This window comes from Scylla paramamosain, chromosome 33, assembly GCF_035594125.1.
Source record: "Scylla paramamosain isolate STU-SP2022 chromosome 33, ASM3559412v1, whole genome shotgun sequence".
NCBI lineage: Eukaryota > Metazoa > Arthropoda > Malacostraca > Decapoda > Portunidae > Scylla > Scylla paramamosain.
Window position 1 is genome coordinate 7,466,373 of NC_087183.1, and position 20,623 is coordinate 7,486,995.

At 37.7% G+C, this 20,623-nt stretch overlaps 1 protein-coding gene across 12 annotated transcripts in view; it reads left to right on the forward strand.

The window, feature by feature from the left end:
* The first annotated feature begins 2,257 nt into the window (after window positions 1-2,257).
* LOC135089581 (pleckstrin homology domain-containing family F member 2-like) overlaps window positions 2,258-20,623 on the forward strand; it is a 32,026-nt gene continuing 13,660 nt past the window's right edge. For 2 of the 12 annotated variants that reach the window (XM_063985342.1, XM_063985347.1), the window contains exons 1-6: window positions 9,664-9,829; window positions 16,930-17,132; window positions 17,550-17,613; window positions 18,391-18,516; window positions 19,108-19,214; window positions 19,974-20,139. In XM_063985342.1, the coding sequence (XP_063841412.1) occupies window position 9,829; window positions 16,930-17,132; window positions 17,550-17,613; window positions 18,391-18,516; window positions 19,108-19,214; window positions 19,974-20,139 (667 nt within the window). In that variant the 5' untranslated portion in view covers window positions 9,664-9,828. Of the gene's footprint in view, window positions 2,286-3,117; window positions 3,279-4,710; window positions 4,918-5,182; window positions 5,211-6,276; window positions 6,412-9,663; window positions 9,830-11,495; window positions 11,932-16,929; window positions 17,133-17,549; window positions 17,614-18,390; window positions 18,517-19,107; window positions 19,215-19,973; window positions 20,140-20,623 lie in introns of those variants that run through there. The other 10 variants (XM_063985339.1, XM_063985337.1, XM_063985338.1 and 7 more) reach the window with 10 other exon arrangements.

A 20,623-nucleotide genomic window follows, 5' to 3' on the forward strand; every position in this document is an offset into this window, starting at 1 on the left:
CTCTCTCTCTCTCTCTCTCTCTCTCTCTCTCTCTCTCTCTCTCTCTCTCTCTCTCTCTCTCTCTCTCTCTCTCTCTCTCTCTCTCTCTTCACACATACATTTAACCTGAGTACACTGATACCTACACTGTGTTACTTCTAAATTATAATGCTATAGCACAAAATTAAGAAATATGAAACGGAACAAGGTTAACATAAACTCCCTGATGATCACAGTGGTAATTTACATACTCATAAAGTCTGATCCTCAGCAGATATGCTTGGGCAGAAACCAAACTGATCCTTGAGATAAGATATTATTTAGTAAAATCACATAGTCATTTATGAACATAATATTCACTCTGTAAGTTCAACAGGAACATAAACTTAAGACACAACAACAAATTCTATAGTAGTGCAATATATATATATATATATATATATATATATATATATATATATATATATATATATATATATATATATATATATATATATATATATATATATATATATATATATACACGAATAGGGTACGTGACAATGAATATGATTAATTTCAATGTAGTGTTCGTTATGGGAAACGTGGATAATGGCAACTGAAGAACCTATGGGAAAAAAAAAATAATTGGTTCCTGGGAGCCAGAAAAAAAAAAAAATCCACCATAAAAAATCAAAATTAACACATTTGCACAATTGAATTTGAGATAACACAACATAAATATTTACAGCACCCTCCTGAGTGAGAAATGCTGGAGCAAAAATGATAAAAGGAATGAGGGGGAGAGAATCTCTTAGTAATGTCACTAGTAGTTCTAGTACTTAATGTAAGAATTTAAAAATGTGTCTTATTTTGTTTCACATGGTCTCGGTACTTGTAGTTTTCTTTTCCCCTTAGTGTTGTGAACGCCCTGCCATTGCGTTTTACCTCCCTGCAAGAGTACACAGTGCACATGCGTTTGTTTTCACCACACTGCTCATAGCCAAAAACAGCACACTCAATATTTATGCAGTAAACTCAGGACTTTATAGTGTAATTAAATTGACCTTAAAGATAATCCTCATCTGGATATTCTAGCAAGTAGTTGTTAACAGAGCTTTGAGGATTGCCTTTCCACCGGCATCACTCGAGAATCTTTTACCTTTTTACCTGGTATTTTCATACACACAGTTTCACTTCTTTTACTAATTTTCCAAAATCTGTAAACTGCATCCTTGGTCTCTGTCTTATTTATGCAGTTAAATAATGAAACACTTCCCATGATTCGATCGTTGTCTTCATAGTTGTAGCTTCTGCATTTTCTTTCTTCTTTTTACCCTTCACAGTATAATAAAAAAAGGTGTTTCAGTATTTCTAATTCTGCAATGCAAACTGGGAACTTCGAATCTGCTTTCATTGTAATACGGGCAAACTTCTGTTCTTGTCTTAAACAAGATTACGTTTGAAGGATGATCCTCAAGGAACGTACAGCATCCCTAATTATCCTTTAAGTAATCTACTTCTCTTATTGCCTCGGTTAATGAACTATTTAATTACACTTTGAATGTATGGTAAAATAATATGTGTTAATAGCCGTGTTTCAAAAGAGCGAAGCACCTCTTATCCCTTATACTGTTGTGCATCTTTTTGTCTTCAGAGTCATCTGAAGACTGTATTATCTATACATTGTAATTTCTTTAAATCATTCTTCTTGAAGTCTTGTTTCATGGGGCAGCGATCGGTATGACTAATGATTTCTAGTAGGCTTTCCCTGTTATCGTGGCCTCCATTATAATGTACCCCATTTAGGTGGACGTGTCAGCGTTGCGAGGCGCAAGCGACCAGCTCCACATCTAGATCTAAAGGCTGTGAATTAAGCTCAGGCCGAGAATTTTATAAAGCATATGGGTTCCTTGGCTCAGGCTGTCACGGGACGTAATCATTAGGCTCCCCGAGGCAACTTTTCATTCATCAGGAGCTACTGTAGCCTACTGTTGCAAGCAGGAAGGATGGGACCCCCGGTGTTGATCATTATGAACTCACAAGTGTATTGTATGATTTCATTACTGAACTAACTCATCCATCTCCATTTTTCGTATGTTGTATGTGGCAATCAGTTATACACCCCGATTGTATCAATGAGATAATATTTACATGCCATCACTTATATATGTACAATGAACTGGTTATACGGTACAAAGGTGGTCACAGCGCCAATACTGAGGGCACCTAAACAAGTAACCAATGGCTTGAGATTAAACCTTTCTCACCTGTCTCAGAAAGGAAAATATATTCTACAACAATAAACGAAAAAATGGGAATAGAAGGTAGGTGAAGATGTGTGCTACTTGATAAATCGCAAGCTCATCAGGGAAAGGGTCTACGTAAGTAGCTCGTGCTTCCTCCTCTAATCAGAGAGAGAGAGAGAGAGAGAGAGAGAGAGAGCTACCAGATGACTGATCCACACCTTCGTTAATCTTGCAAATATCGTTAGCGCGTATAATTGCAGGTTCGCAGGCAAAATCGCAGTAAGACTAGGAATGTTCCTTCCGCCGGTATGTGATTTACTGCAGGCAGAGAGATCACTTAGTCTTGCCAGCAACATCCACCATTGTTGCCTTGAGTGTTCAGGAAATTACTGCTACACGGACAATAACTAGCCGAGGTATGCAACCAGCTGCTCGCAAACAACCACTTACTTACACAACATTTCGATATAACAATCACACTTTGATGGATGCTTAAACTTAATCCCGTAGTTATAATCAATATTCGTATTATGGATACTCATATTACACGTTCTAATGAAAATTTTTCTCTCTTTTGTTTCTCATTCTTGTTTTATCAACAAAACGGCGTGCCTACGAAAAGGTCTCAGAGAGAGAGAGAGAGAGAGAGAGAGTGTGGCATTTACAGAATATGTATTTTTCATGTAGCTTCCTTTCACGCAGCTTATCAGTAATAAGTAACGTGCGTGCCTGACATTAAGACATGAAACAAGAAAGTTACATGAGTGAAGTTTATACTTTATATCGGTACTCTATACATACGTAGCTCATCTAAAAAGTTAATCAATTGAACCCTTTTTAAGTGATTCATTGCTGTCTGACTCGATCCAACTTCAAGCCCTCTGGTGTTGAACGAAGGGAATCTGCTGCACTTCATATTGAGATTTCCGTTGGTTGGTGCTCTGCTTGTGGACCAAGGACCAATGTTTCCATAGACCGCTTGAAGTCCACGATATTCCTGGCCTTGGGATTGTGCTTTGTAGCTTAAGGAGAAAACCAGCAGGATGTCGTGGTCAGGTGCTCATGTAAGAGGTAGGCTTAAGTGTGTTATTCGTATTGTAACCATAGCCTAATCTTGCGATAAGTGTGATGAACAAAAAAAAAAAAAAAAAAAAAAAAAATTCAATCATGTATGCCCTAATCTGATATCAAAATAATTTTTGGGGACATGAAATCCTCGTTACGTATACATGACAAAGTTTACGCAAGTTACATATGTGAAGTGATCACATGAATGTAATTTAGGAGAAAGCTGATATGATTGAAAGAACCTTGTTAGGTGAGGTTAAGATTTTTGGGAAGGACTGTTGCTTTTCCCCCTGCTTGGAGGTTATTACACGTGAGGTCAGGGTACTAATTTACATGGTGTTAGGCTTAATAACTCTGATAACGTGCAGAGGGAGAAGGGGAAGAGAGTACATGGGTGAAAGATAAATGAATATCACTTAATTGTGACGTGCTTAAAAGTAGAACATGTATATTTATCCATTCTAGTTATTTACGTATAATATACTATCGAGAAAATTCTTTGTGTATCCCATTTTAAAATTGTAAGACTAGCGTATTGGTAGTTACTAAATTACTTCTTCACTTGGAAACTTGAGCTACGAGCGATGGAGCCAATTTTTTTTTTTTTTTTTTCAGCCTTCCATTTCTTCTGATCGGCATGTAAAAGTTTCCATATGTAGGGCGGTGATTGACTTAGAGGAAGGCGATCACCTAGAATGATTAACAAATTTCGGCAGTCTCTCTCTCTCTCTCTCTCTCTCTCTCTCTCTCTCTCTCTCAATTTACGTCCCATAAAAGTACACGCAGCTACTCCTGATGTCGGTATCGAAATATACTAGGTGAAAATGCATTATTTACAGTGGTAGATCTATGGTTTTGTGTATTTCGCTATTTTCAAATAGCTGTGTGATTTATAACTGGGCATCAGTGCTGACGATAGCCATCAACAGTTTTTTAAGTAGTTTGTCCAGTAAAATAAACTGCTTTCTGCAGTCATATTAAGTTAGCGTAGCATGCAGTGATGAATTTCGATTAAGTATACGTGGCAGGGTGAAGTGAGTTGCCCAGTGTAGATGTTTTTAGGTTAAAACGCTAGTTATGGCTGTAACGAGGTAATTACTTGTAATTACCATAATTACGTGTTTTAATTTTTCTTATGGTGTTCCTGGTGTAGGGGTAGTGAGATGAGGTGTGGACGTAATAAAAAAAATCGAAACAATAAACTGAAAAGTGTGCGGTAATGATATAATAATGTAAGACAGTAAGAAACGATTGATTACTCAGTGTTGCGTGAGTAATGTTGGTGTGACTAAGTTTCGTGGAATAAAGTGAATCACATGTTCTATACGAAAGATGATGTTGCATGAGTGACATAGTATATAATAGTGAAGATAATTTTCAATTTTTTTTTTCAGAATTGGTATAACTTTTGGATTATCCATTGAAACCAATTTAGATGAAGCTTATCCGGTGAAACCAATTCTTGTCGTAGGTACAGAATTATGTGAAAATGCGTTAGTACATTATTTAAAAAAAAATGATTGTTTATTGTTAATAAATGGATATAATAAAGTGTCCACAGCGAAGAGGAAATGAAATGAAGCCACTGAAAGGGAACTCGAATGTAGCGTCAGAAGGACAACAAAGATGGTGGACAGACTCGGTAAGTCTCTGGGATTTCCCGAATTTTTACTCTTTGTGTGCCTGTCACCTCCTACCAACAGACACACCCTTAAGACAATCATTATGAACGTTACATTAGTGACCACGTCAAGTCATAAGGGATGAGTGGTTCTTCTTTGAGCCAGATAAGGAAGTTTGACCAAACGCCGAAGTTATGCTTGACAGGATGTGTGGATGTTGTTTTCAGTTTCCGTGTTGATTTTGACGTTTGTATGAAGGATCAAATATTGTCTTGTGTGGTATGGAGTTCCTAGGAGACGATGGGGAATACAGGTGTGGTAAACGTATCCGAGTAATGTTATAAAGAAGAAAGATGACAACAGGGGAGGTTTTACACTTCCACTGACCTCATTGTTGTGGTGGGTGGTGTGAGGGCACACGGGGGTTGTGAGTCTTATGGTGACCGCTGGGCATTTTGTATTGGTACCTAGCAAATGTATCTGCGTTTTCTGTCACGTGAAGAACGATGCAGCTTCATGTTGAGTGGTAGTAGTAATTTGTGGTTTCCATATTTTGGTCATCTGTGTTGTTCCTTTGGTTCAATATGTGTCAAGTCGTTAGTGTGTGCCTATATGTGTGCTGTAGGGACAATTTGGAAGCATGAAGAGATTTGACTTATCCTATATACTAACAGATTGCTGACGTGGGATGACAAGTTACCGTAGGTGAATAAGTTCGTGCACTGCACATCATTATGGAGAGTCTGGTGGAGTAATTTTGCTGCCTGAGGACATGCAAATGTGATAGCAAATGTTGCCACTGAACATAAGAATATTAAGGAAGCTGTAAGAACCCAGCAGGCATACACTTGATGGTCCCTGTTACTGGCCTATATCCACCTATCATCCTTATCCATGAAGTTATCAAATCATCTTTGCAGACTCCTTTGTGACTCTAAAACTGATTAGTATTTGTACTTATGTAATTCAGTACTTGTGAGTAAGTAAAGGTTTTGAGCAGCTTTGAAAGTTAATGCTGCGTGACTTCAGTTAGACAGGATCACAGTGCCAGTCACGGGGTTGAAGGTTGCACTGTTGTACTTGGACAGCCTACCTGTCAACACTGTATCCAAAGCTGTGCACTTTAGAAATACTTGTCATTATTAATTAATATTATCTACCGGTATCATTTATTATTAATTATTTAAATTTAAAAATGAACTACTTAGTGGTATTCAGCCTTGGTGCCAGTTATTATTAATAGTGATGAGTGTTCCTTGAGTGTAGTGCATGCACAATGTTAGTGGGCAGGTCGACAGAACATTGATGCAACTTCCAGCATAATTGTAGTGGAGTGAGCTGTGCCCAGTGACAGTGCTATCATATTTGCATATCCTCAGGTGATGAATTGCCATGCTGCTATCTGGTGATGATTTCAAACAATGAGAGTTAAAGAAAATACAATGTCAGCGAAATTCTCACCAAGTCCGGAGCAGGCCACCATTGCCCCTGCCACCTGCGGTGATGCCAGTTTAGTGAGTGATCATTGTGTGCATACTAAGCAACTGTGCAATTCTCTCTTGTAACTGCAGCAGTAAAAGCACCCTTGCTTGCACCATTAGAAAACTATTGTTCATCATTTGCATTTAGTGATGAAGGCTGTAGCTTTGCATTCAAAGAGCATAGCGAGTTTTTGAACACAACTTGGCTTAGATGAAGGTTGGATGTACTGAAATATAGATGTTGTGAGGGTTTATAAACTGTTAGCAACTTCAGCTGTGTTTTTGTAAATAATAGTTTGGCATGGTTTATTTCAATGATTGCTTCTGTGATGTACTGGCAATCCACTTACTGTGACCATTTAATGGTGTCCACAAGTATTGAAAGTAAAGGAGGAAGTGATTTAGTCAGGAGTATGACATATATGTAGGTGATATTGACAGTAAGCATTTATTAGCTGTATGTGTAAATAGTGGCTCAGTGTGTGTTTTTAATGAGCTGTACTCGTATGTGTAAATAGTGGCTGTTTTTTATTTTTTTTTAAATTTAAAAAAAATTTTTTTTTTTTAATGATTGTTGCTGTACTGTATCAGTTTTTTATCCATTAGCCTTTTGATGTTTTATAAACTCTGTGCTGCCTGAGACCAGAACATGTAATAAGTTTTTATCTCATGCAGTGTTGCCAACAGGTGCTCCATCCCCATTATCCTAATTTGGGAGTATTTCCTGCTCTGTTGTGTGATTACACCTGATAGCATCCTCACCTTGCTGTGATATGTACCAAAATTCTTGAAGCCAACTGTGCATTGTTTAATATTTTGATTGTTGTGCTTTCACTGGATTGAAGCTAAATTTGGGGATACAACTTTGTAATGGAAGTGGTTGACAATCTCTGGGGAGACATTAGCACTATAAATCCTTTGAAGTGTGTGTGTGTGTGTGTGTGTGTGTTGTGTGTGTGTGTGTGTGTGTGTGTGTGTGTGTGTGTGTGTGTGTGTGTGTGTGTGTGTTTCTGTACAACATCCCTGTTACTTAGTGATTGAGCACAACTATCACTCAGAATTGTTGCATAATGGTGTTCATTTCAATGGTCTTAACCCTTTCACTGTGATGCAAAACAATTAATAGCACCATAAGTAATGCATTAAATCTTTGTAAGCATAAAAAAGAAAGAAGGGGATTAAAAAGGAATATATTTTGCAATTTCTAAACAGTTTAAATATTGGAGGTGGCTGTAAAACAAGTAAAGATTTCAGAGTTATTAGTAATTAAAGAAAGATGTACCAAATAGCAGTCAAAGGGTTAGAAAAGAGAGAGTTTAGGTTACTTTTAACAGCAAGAGGTGTCCAGTTATGAGTGTTTGGGTTTGATAGACTGGAGTAAGAATGATTGGCATCTTCAGGTTCCTGTTGGAATATCTTTTTATCATCTAGGGTGGTGACTTGGTTTTGTCTTAAATTAATGCTCCACTGATGGGCTCAAAGTAGTAATGCTCTTAACAGTTGGTAGTCCTTACTGCTCAAAACTAGCTCTTACTACTCAGTGTCTGGGGGCAATAAGGAAGCAAGGTAGCTAAATATACTCTTGTGAAAATAATCTACATAGGAGTTAAACTTGCATGTGCCCTCAACTGAAGTCTCTCTCTCTCTCTCTCTCTCTCTCTCTCTCTCTCTCTCTCTCTCTCTCTCTCTCTCTCTCTCTCTCTCTCTCTCTCTCTCTCTCTCTCTCTCTCTCTCTCTCTCTCTCTCTCTCTCCTCTCTCTCTCTCTCCTCTCTCTCTCTCTCCTCTCTCTCTCATCTCTCCTCTCTCTCTCTCTCTCTCTCCCTCTCTCTTGTGTGTATTTTATGGAATCACAAGCTCAGTCACATGGATACAGTAGTAAGAATACTTTGTGCCAGCCACTGTTAGTGTGATTGTATGTGTTATGTATAGACTTATTTTGTTATGAATAGTAACAAGGAAGCAGGTTTGGGGCTCAGGCTAAGGTACTGGCTATTAGCTTCAAAATTTGCTGATTGTATGCTTATTTTGTCTCATTTTTTTTTTTTTTTTTTTTTTTTTTTTTTTTTTTTTTTTTTTTTTTTTTTTGTAAGTGTGAGGTATTGAAGCAGCAGGTTATGAGTCAGAAGGTGAGGTGTTGGGTTACAGTTGAGCTTGAGTTATGCTGTGAAGGGACAGGCATTTGCTTCCTGGCTCTCTTGTAGCAATGAAGACTAAAGGAGATTGAGTTTAATTTTATGAGACAGCGTTTATTAAAAATATTTGCAAGTTGTGTAAAAGGTTCAGTGTTCTTGTTTTTAGGTTGTGTGCTAAATGCATGAAAGAAAATTATCGAGAGCAGTAGTAAAACACTCACTAAATGCTTATGGTTCATATCATAGGCTTGGTATTTCCTCACTTGTACTTACAACAGTTTCTCTGGAGAGCTCAGAGGAATTGTTGTTTGATTATTATTATTATTTTTTTTTTTTTTTGTACTTCCATTTTGTCATTATTATTATTATTATTATTATTATTATTATTATTATTATTATTGTTATTGTTATTATTATTATTATCATTATTGTGAAAACCCAGTTACTATTATTATTATTATTATTATTATTATTATTAGGTAGTAGTAGTAGTAGTAGTAGTAGTATATTATTGCTATTTTTGTTTGTCCTAAACTGATTCCTGCTCTAGATAATGTCTTGTCTCATACTCTGCATATGACTGGCATTATGGGGAGAACACTTATCATGCAGGTGATTATAGAGGTTGTGTTCCTCCCCTTGACTGCCTCTTATCTGTGGCAGTGGTGGTGGGAGGTTTCCTAGACTGCCACACTACCACCATCACCTCATGCTCTAACTCTCACAACAACACACACACACCAACATGCACATTCTCACACACACGCATACACACACAAAGATTTAACCACTAGCACTAATTCAATTGGATTAGTGAAGGAGGTCATTTAACTGAGCCATCCAAGCTTGTCCTCAAAACTTCCAATGTGGCAACTGAGTAATCTAATGCCATAAGGAATGTCTCAACCTGTTGATATTTAACTTTATTTTCTGTTTAGCTTTGCAGTTGTTTCATGCTTAATTTGGGAGGGTATTTGGTGGGATTAGGAAATGAAGCATACTGTACTGGAATGGGAGAGTTGTGAGAGGGAGAGAGGAAGGAGAGGCACCAGATGAGGAGAGGGAAGATTGTAGGAGAAAGTGTGTGGCAGCTCTAAGTAGTGGCACTGAGGAAGGGGGGGTGGATCTCTATTGTTTGTGTGATGTCAGTATGAGTGTTGGCTTTGACCAGTGAAATACCCTGTGCACTCCACCCTCCTGTGGCCTCCCACCGCCTCTCACTCTCTCTCTCTCTCTTTCTCTGTCACTCTGCTGTGCTTCAGTTCATTGAATTTGTTTGTGTCGTGGTTACTGCTGAGATTATCAACACACACAGCCAGTAAGTTGCTTTATGATATTTTTTGAAAGTTTATAATAAGTTTAAATGCATGTTTGATTATGTTAATGTTAAGTCTTGTCATCTTTACTTGCTGGTCACTGTGTGTTTGTCATTTTTAGTTTGTTATTTGTTTCCTTTTCCTTTTTCATCATTCTCTCTCTCTCTCTCTCTCTCTCCTCTCTCTCCTCTCTCCCTCTCTCTCTCTCCTCTCTCTCTCTCTTCATCTCGTCTCTCTCGTCTCTCTCTCCTCTCTCCTCCTCCTCTCTCTCTCTCTTCCTCTCTCGTCTCCTCTCTCTCCTCTCTCCCTCTCTCTCTCTCTCTCTCTCTCTCTCTCCTCTCTCTCTCTCTCTCTCTCTCTCTCTCTGTCTGTGGGGGAGGGAGGGGGGTGAGGCATGTTTTAGTGGTTGGAGTGATGCAGGGTGTATTTTAGTGGTTGGCAGACCACTTAAAAAAGCAGCAGTTGTGAGTTTGAATGGGGAGCTATTAAGATAAATTGGTTAAAGGATGTGTCTTTCCTATTCAGTGAAGTGTTTCAAAAAATTAATTTATATGAACCACATCACATTATCACACACACACACACACACACACACACACACACACAACAACACACACACACACACACACACACACACACACACACACACACACACAACACACACACACACACACACACACACACACACACACACACACACACACACACACACACACACACACACACACACTCTCTTCTCTGCCTACTTTCTCCACTTCCATAAAAGGGAATAGAGAAAGTAAATATGGAAGATCTGTTTGTATAAGGCTCAAGTAATGCATAAGTTACTGGGGAAGAGATGAATAGACTGCCTACTTATAGGAGGGATGACAGATAATATAGCTCTCTGGATTGAGATGTATAGAAATCTGGAACTACAAAGATACACAAATGGTCTAGACAAGGAGGATTTATGAATGTAAAAGGAAACTGGATAATAATAGATATGGAGACAGCACTGTACAAACATAGCTTTCAATGTCACAACTAGGTAAACACTCACTCACTCACTCACTCACTCACACACACTCTCTCTCTCTCTCTCTCTCTCTCTCTCTCTCTCTCTCTCTCTCTCTCTCTCTCTCTCTCTCTCTCTCTCTCTCTCTCTCTCTCTCTCTCTCTCTCTCTCTCTCTCTCTCTCTCTCATATCCATCAATCCAACTACTAACACCACTACCCACACATTTTATCTTAAAAACTGAGAGCAGTCTTATAGAAATCTGTTACTTTTTATTAATTTTATCAATATTGCAACTATAAAAATAAAAAAAAACTTAAGCATGGGACAAGCATGGGACATATTGCTGTGATTTGCGTGCAGGTCAGAATTGATAAGCAGGGAGAAGTGTTGTTAGGGGTGTGGCCTTCACATGTGACTGGTGATACGTAATGCAAGAACCCTCCTCGTAACTGTAGATCTTTACCAGAGGTGAAGCCTCAAAAGTGCTCTCAGGCAGGAGAGTGGGAGGCTTGAGTGAGAAAACATTAGTTACTCTCACTGTGTGGGAATGAATACATACATTAAGCCGTACATATGGTAACTACTGCCCTAGAGAACACTGTAATTGGTTGGAATAATTCATAAATGTGGGTTTTGTAGATGCATAAGGAATTAAAAAAAAGTTTTCTTAAAGAAGCATAACCTTCTTTTGTTAAAATATGAATTTAACAGAAAGGATTCTGGCTTAGTGGAGAAATTTACCAAACACTTCCAACTAATAGAGTCTTGGAGTGACTCATATGTGTTGCCACAGGGCTGTGTGTATGTATGTGTGAGAGTGTTGGGTAGTGTGTATAAATGTTAGAGAAGAAGGACACAAGCAAAAATACATGTACAGACTAACTGATAGAATTAAAGTCATGTGAATATTACAGCTATCTCTCATTCCTTGGTCTTCTCCCACCCAATGGACCCTACTCATTGCCCCCTCCCTCCCCTCTCCTCCCTCCAAGTGTCTTTCCCCTCCCCCCCCTCACACAGCTCAGGCATTCCACACTTCACTTCAGGCCACATGACTTGAGAGAATGGTTGAGGACCTCGTTCACAGACTTGATATTAAGAGTGGTGAGTCAATACTAAAGTTTCTTCTATGTTGTCTGGCACTTAATTTATTACCCCTATGATTCTGCATTATGCACAGCCTTTGCATCACTCCTTTTTCCCTCCCTCTTAGCTCCCAGTCCTCCCCAATAATTTTTTTCAAACCCTTAATATATGTGAGAAATGTAATGAGTATCTATCTCTATTGTTGTTGTCTATCATCCCAGTGTTTGTTTCTAGATACTGTGACACATCCATGAAAACTGAATATTTTGAAACTGTCACATTGTTAAAAGAAATATCCTTTATCAGCCCAGTTGTTTGGAATTAACATGAAAGTAAAATGTGATAGGAAGGAAATGTTGGTAGAAATCAGTGTACGTGGAAGCTATTTTGAAGTCTTCTGATTTATTAAACTGCTATTTATTTATTTATCTCATGTTTGTTGTAGTGAGCATATTTACTGCTACTGTTGCTACCATTACCACAACTTGGATGAGGTGTTGCATCTTCCTTATTCCTGAACATGAAAAAGAAAGAAATTGAGACAGAGTTTATCAAAATTGGAAAAATATGAGACAATGAAGCCATAAAATGGGAAAGAAATGGCAACTCTGCCTCTTCCACACCCTTACATCTCTACAAAGTATGAGTATCAATTTTTTTATTTATTTTTTTTCTGAGTTTTTATTCATTTTACATACAATCTTTTAATATGACTTTCCACAAAAAGTTATTACGGCAGCTTGCATCAGTCATTAGGCAGACAATAAAGACTATGAGACATGTGACAGGACACAGGAGGTAGTAGTCAGCAAATTCTAGGAAGGTGCAGGGGAAGAGCGTGTGTAGGACAGTTGTTATGACATCATGTAAAGGAAATCCCATTGATATGAAAGTTGTATAGTAGTGTGAGTATCTCATTGTATTAATTGTACTCTTCTTACTGATTATTAAAGTTATTATTATTATTATTATTATTTTTATTATTATTATTATTATTATTATTATTATTATTATTATTATTATTATTATTATTATTATTATTATTATTATTATTACCACCACCACCACCACCAAAACCATAACATAAGAATGATCTATCCATATCCAAGAATGGGGGTAACTGACACACACACACACACACACACACACACACACACACACACACACACACACACACACACACACACACACACACACACACACACACACACACACACACACTCACACAAATATATATCAAGAATTGTTAATTATAGAAATTATATAAAATATACTGTGTGAATACAGGTGAAAGGTGTGTGTGTATTGGGATATTTTGTTTGGTTGTTTTGTTTTGAATTTCACTTTTATTTTTTTATTAAATTAGATTTATATATCTGCTTTGCTCTAGAGCCTCATGTATTGGAAAGGTGAAATATTTGGGAACCTATTAGTCATTCCTTTGGGCATCTTTTATTCCTAGTATACATAAGACTACTCATCTTGATATGTGGTCCACCTCCCAGTCATTTTCTCTCTTAAGTAGCTTTGATGTGTGTGATCCATGCCATCCAGTTGACTTTCCCACACTTCGTAGTGCCAAGAACTCAGGTGTCATGACTGGACACTTTCACCCTTACATTGGTGTGGGTGACCTTGGTATACAGGAACCAAGTGTCACAGTGTGGCCATGAGGAAAAGATCACATCCTCTGTGCGTTAGACTTGCAACGTTTACAAAGATATGCTGCTGACTCACTCGGATGTAAATGTCAGGGTTGGAAAAGGCTACTTTACTCCCCAATGATACAAAATTCATGTCAAGTTCATGTACTGTTCTTTCTTTTAATTCCCTTAATTTCTTTATACCTCTTTGTTACTGCAAGGTGATTTAGTTGTCAGGGATTGGAAGTGTGCATGAATTACTGCTGTTTATTGTTATTTTATTTTACTCTCTTCTGTATATTTTTGTGTGAAACTACATTTTCTGTGAGAGGTAAAAGGTGATGTGAACTTTGGTGTGAATGTATGTGTCTGAAGAAAGGAGTAAAAAAGTAAAAAAAGTCATACAGATTGATATTGCTTTTCTTGTCATTAATAAATACAATACATATACTAACTTTTCTCCAAGGCCCTCACTCATTGATTGTCTTCATTCATTGACTGAACCAAAATTTCTGAGAAAATCCCACCACAAGAGCTGGCTGGATGGTATTGGGTATTCAGCTGTGGTTCATCCACATATACTGAACTTATTTCCCTACAATCCACAGAATATCACAAAACCTGTGTGTATGTAGTTGTCTCTGACCATAACAAAACTTTTGACTTGGTAAGACAAGAAGCTTTGAACTGGCAGTAATATCCATATCACAATACTCCTCCAAGTGTACAAATGGCTCAGCAGTGATCTGGTTGCATTAGGACTTGTATAAGGTCAGTATTAATCTGATGTAGGTTAATTGAAAAAAAAAAGAACCAATACTGGAATGCTCAGAGGAATGTATTTAGCATGCAATGTCTTAATGAAGCTGTTGTCTTGAAATAATATTAAATGGGAAATGGTATCAACTTTAAGCAATATGAGTGAAGAAATCTGTTTTATGAAGTGTTCTACAAGATGAGCTTAAAAATAGGAATACACTGGTGGGGAAAATATAGGACATGTACTGCCAAGTGCATACTGCTAAATTTTTTTTTTTTTTTTTTTTTTTTTTTTTTTTTTTTTTGTGTGTGTGTGTGTGTGTGTAAGCTCAACCCTTGACTGTCTTCAGTGATGTGAAGAAAAGTGTAAGGCAAAGAATGGTGGTGTCATTTTTAAATGATATATACCATTTTCTTCAATAGGCAATTCTTTTCAGTTTGTTTGGTCAATAGGCATTCACTAAAGAAACAAGGAAAATAGTTGGCAGTGAGTCATGTGTCAATTGGATTTATTTTGTCTATTCTTTATAACCATTTTCCAAATATTAGGTGCATAATTCCAGTGATCCCACAAACTGGCCAACAAGTCTGATCTCAGTGTTTCCTTGACATTGTTTCACACATCTTTCACTCTTCCTTGCAGGCTCACACATTGTTTCATTTTGTACTTGTTTCTTTTCATTGATTTTATTTATTTATTTAATTTTACATATGTTTACTGTTTTGTATGAATGTGATGACCCTGTAACCTATCATTATGGTGTGGAACTATTCTGGGTTAAAAGGCAAACAACAGGAATGAGGGTACAGGGCCACTTTCTCTATATTTTAAAGAGAAAAGCGTAAATTGGAAAAAGAATGTGTAATTCAGCAAAAAGGTGAAAGGTTAATGGGTAAATAAAAAAAAGTGGAGTAAATTTGTGATAGATGGAAGTCCTGTTAATAATAATATGAGTAGTATCTTTATATGAAAGCAAAGGATGGCACTCCCTCACCCTTGCCTGAGTGGATGTGAGGAGAGTGCAGCTGGGAGTGTTTAGTTCAGCTGGGGCACATGTCCTGGCTGTCCTTGGGTGGGCACCACTGAGGGTCAAATAGATGGATAATAAGCCATTTAATCTTCCTCTGCAGTACTGCGTGTTCTATTTGCTTAGTGAGCATTGATGGTATGGGTGAATCTCATTGTGAAGTGTTAATCATCTCAATGTTTACAGATAGAAGGCTGATAACTTTTATGATTACACTGGGCTTTCATTGTGTTACCTGATGTGATGCTTATGAAATCACTGGAGTTCATAACCACAGAAGAGGTGGAGCTTTTAGACCATTGATAATGTTAATTACACCCAACCAGTTTTTGTTGTCCTGTTTGTTTAGTATAAAACCCTGATGTATTAGTTTCTCTCTCTCTCTCTCTCTCTCTCTCTCTCTCTCTCTCTCTCTCTCTCTCTCTCTCTCTCTCTCTCTCTCTCTCTCTCTCTCTCTCTCTCTCTCTCTCTCTCTCTCTCTCTCTCTCTCTCTCTCTCTCTCTCTCTCTCTCTCTCTCTCTCTCTCTCTCTCTCTCTCTCTCTCTCTCTCAACTGATGCTGCCTCATTGGTTAGGTGTTGTAATTGATGTATCCTGAGGTGCTTGTTTCCTCTTTATAAAATTGACCATTGCATTGACTTAAGCTTCCCATATAAAGAAAGACCCTTACTTTTCTATTTCATGATCACACAAACACACACACACACATACTATGAGTAATATGAGATTACTCCCCCTCCCATAAACATTTAAATACAACTAGGGAAATACACTAACATACACAAGACAGCATGCAAACCAGACTTAACAGCCTCAACCATGCTACCACTCCTCCTCACATTCACTCATGCTGTTACACACACTCCCAGTTGCTTCCTCTTTTTGCATCATTGCCACCAGACCCACTGTCACTGTTATGTATTACCCTGTTTCTACATTCACACACATGCATAAAATTTGGAAGGATACAAAAATTTGGAGCAAAGTTCATGTCAAGTCTAAGATAGTTACTTGATGAGGAAAGTGTGAATAGATTAAGACTGATGATGTTGAATGGGAAGAGAGAAAGGAGAAATTGAATATGATGATCAGAGCAGTAAGATAACTGGAAAATGTGGGCAGACAGAAACTTGTGGTTAGGAATAAATAAAAAAAAAAGATTAGACTTTTAGTGGAAAGAATTTAGCTACCCTTGTAGGAGTATAGAGGCTTGGAATGAGCTAGATGTGGTGATGTGTGCAGGTAGCATTCACGAAAATAAGGTAAAGTTGGATCGTAAGTTTAAATAGGAAAACGTGAGATTCACTTGGATTTTATGCTACAGCTAATACTAAAACACACACACACACACACACACACACACACACACACACACACACACACACACACACACACACACACACACACACACACACACACACACACACACCTTACGACTGGCATCTCATTACGTCTTTTTTGCTCTTTTGTTGCCCTTAGCCAGTGTCTGTCTTACATAAAAAAAAAAAACAATTCATAATTCTCACAACTCTGCCTTCATGTTCTCCCCACCATCCCATCACCTGTCAACGTGTTTTCATCTCTCAGTGAATAGCGAGGCCAATGCACGGCGCATTGCTATGGTGGAGTCCTGTTTCGGGACTTCTGGCCAGCCCCTCAATGAGCAGGGCCGGGTGCTGGTGGGCGAGGGGGTGCTCACCAAGATGTGCCGCAAGAAGCCCAAGCCACGCCAGTTCTTTCTCTTCAATGACATCCTAGTGTACGGAAACATCGTCCTCAATAAAAAAAAGGTGTGTGTGTGTGTGTGTGCTGATTTTAGTCCCGTTTTAGTAGCTTTTTTCATGTTTGATGTTTCCTTTTCCTTTTTTTTTGTTAACTTCTGTTTATGGTATTCATGATGGATATGTAAATGGTTCCTTTTTTTTTTTTTTTTCTACATTTTATTTGTTTAATTTTCTTGTGTCTTTTGTACTTATTCCTGAGACTTGAGGATTCAAATTGTGTTCCATCTCTGAGACTTCAGGATTCAGATTGTGTTCTAGTATATCCAACTGAGAGGAACATTGGCCAGGATATTCTTAATATATTTTGTATATTGTATTCTTAATATATTTGTTGTGGGAATTGTTTTCTCTTGTAATGGTTCTCTTGTGTTCATTCTCCAGTTATTTTTCCTTCTATAGCACTTTTTTCTTGTTGCCTTGCAGTACAATAAACAGCACCTCATACCATTGGAAGAAGTTCAGCTTTCCTCCCTAGAAGATGATGGACGTAAGTATGCTGGTGCTAGCCAAGGTGGTTACAACTTCATGCATTGTTAAAGTAATATGGCAGTTGACCATCTGCAAAATGAAGTTGAAGGTTTTATGATATGAATGAGAGACCATTAGAATATATTGAAAAAGGGTTTTACCTTAGAATTAGAGTTCAAATGCTGTGATTATCTAAATTCAATAGATGTGATATGATCACTAGTAATAATAAGGAACAAATATATACCATATTTGGTGGTTACAGTGGAAGCTAAATTTAGGGTAGAAATCTAAGTATATTATAATACATCAGTTTTGTATTTGTCATCTTTTTAAAATTTGCTATTTCTACATAATTCAACTCATTGCTATAAGCTTATTATGAATATGAAATTCATTATCTGTTCAGTGTGTTTCCTTTTTATTATCTTTGCTGCTATATAATTATTATTATTTATTTTTTTTCTTTTTCAAACCTAATGTCCTTTTGGTTCAGAATTCTGTGTATCTCCTCTTCTTATGTTTGTTTCCTTAGTGTGTTATTTGCTCTGCTCTTGCTGTTTCTTGTTATTTTTTTCATGTTTTCCTTTTCATGTCCATTCTCTATATTCAACTCCTTAATCTCTCTGCCTCTTGTCACTCTTACCTTATCTCATCTTCCCTTCATATCCATTTCCTTGTAGTTGGATCCCTCTCATCTTTTGTATTTTCTCTTAATTTCTCATTACAGTTAATTTCCTCAAATGTTTTGTTTTCTGAATCTCTTTTCCTCCTCTTATATTAATCCATTTTGCAGAGTTTCGTAATGGCTGGCTCATCAAGACCCCAACCAAATCCTTTGCAGTTTATGCAGCGACAGCCACAGAGAAGTCAGAGTGGATGGCTCACATAAACAAGTGTGTCTCAGATCTCCTGCGCAAGAGTAAGTCTCTCTCTCTCTCTCTCTCTCTCTCTCTCTCTCTCTCTCTCTCTCTCTCTCTCTCTCTCTCTCTCTCTCTCTCTCTCTCTCTCTCTCTCTCTCTCTCTCTCTCTCTCTCTCTCTCCTCAAATTCTTGTTTTATCTCTTTTCCCCACCTCTCTCTTGGCTTTGTTTTTTTTTTGACATCTTCCTTTTTCCCTTATTTTTCATAGAATTTGTAGTTCTATTTGATTTTTAATGTCTTGTGTACTGTTATCATTTACTGTAACTTTGTATTACTAGAGTTCATCAAGGGCCATTTCCAGAAATTTATATATTGCCACCTTACTGTGTTACCAACATTACTACTACTACTACTACTACTACTACTACTACTACTACTACTACTACTACTACTACTACTACTACTACTGTACTACTACTACTACTACTACTACTACTGGCCAAATATATCTTCAAACCATTTATCACAGACATTACTACCAACACCAAATATCATGAACGCACAAATGCTTTTACCAAACACTGCAATAAATTTCTACCACCACCACCACCACCACCACCATCATCATTTATGACCAACTCTACCAACAGGTGGCAAGAAGGCAGCAGAGAACCATGCAGCAGTGTGGGTGCCAGACAGTGACACTAACATCTGTATGCACTGCAAGAAAAGCCAGTTCACCCTCATCAATAGAAGGGTAAGAGATAACCTTTACACTTCCTTGACCTGTCATTGTTCATTGTGTTTTCTCTGCATGTGTGTGCCTTGTTTCTGGAATTTTGAATCAATGCCATACTATTTCCTCCTTTTTATTACTCCTATCTTTCCTCTTATTACTTCCTCCACACTTTTGTCTTGTAATTTGCCTTTAATCCTTCTCTTATCCATTTCATGCTTGTTTCCTTGGCTTTTTTTAATTTCACTTCTATCTCTTCTATGATCCCACTTCCCACTCCTTAACTCCCTTTGTACAGTTACCTTGTACATCATTTCTTTTGGTTTTGATTCCAATATGCCCTTCCTCATCCTTTTTGTTATGGAGCTTTTCATTGGCCAGTGTAATTCATCTGTTGTTTTCAGTTTTGACAAAACTTGTATTTCCATTTTAGTAGAAGTACATGTGGAGTGGTTGAGCGAATTAAGGTTTGGTGTTTTGGGAAAAAAGGAAAAAATTGAGTGCAGAGTCTTTACTTAGGTATGAGAATATGTCTTCCAGTGAAATAAGAGGACATTGTTGAGTATGTGAGAGGAGAATGAAACGCGCCCTACTCACCTCCACTACCAGTTTATAAACATTCCTCTCGTATCACATATCCATGTGTTAACTATCATACAGTCACCTATGCCCAAGCAAACACCACTACCTCCTTACAAAGATTCTTCCTGCTCCATATAAGCAACCAGTTAGTATTGTACTATCCCTGACACCCTCACTCACACTGTTCCATGCCTGCAGCACCACTGCCGCAAGTGTGGCAAGGTGGTGTGTGGGCCGTGCTCCAGCAAAAAGGTCATCCTCCAACACCAGTCCAGCAAACCCCTCCGAGTCTGCCTTTCCTGCCATGATGAAATCTCCTCAGCGCAAACACAGCCCAACGACTCATCTGGAAACCTCAGTAACAGTTAGTACCTCTCGAACCCTCCTCTTTAGCAGGTTATTACCCTTCTCCCTTATTTTTTCCCTATCTATATTTTAAGGGCTTTTCAGAGTTCATCGTCACCACCACCACTGTCATTGCCACAAGAGCTGACATTTGTCTGAGCACTTCAGTGTATTTTATGATATTTTTTCTCTCCTTGTCATTTTCTTTGTTGCACTTTTAAAGGGTGAGTTTATGCTTTTGGGGTTGTATGGTACCTGTCTTTTACTTTTCTTCTTGATATTTAGCATGGTGCTGCAAGAGTGTTTTCTTTACAAGTTCGTTGCCTATAAAGTATTGTGTGTATAAAATTAAATTTGTTTGATGTTATAACAGGGATTTAAATCCTTGCATTTTTTTTTTCTTTAGCTTCATCACTACTTAATATGCATTTTAGAAAGAATTTGTATTTTTAGTCTGCTTTGCTGGTTAAGGAATTTATTTTCATTTACCAGACTCAGTTACT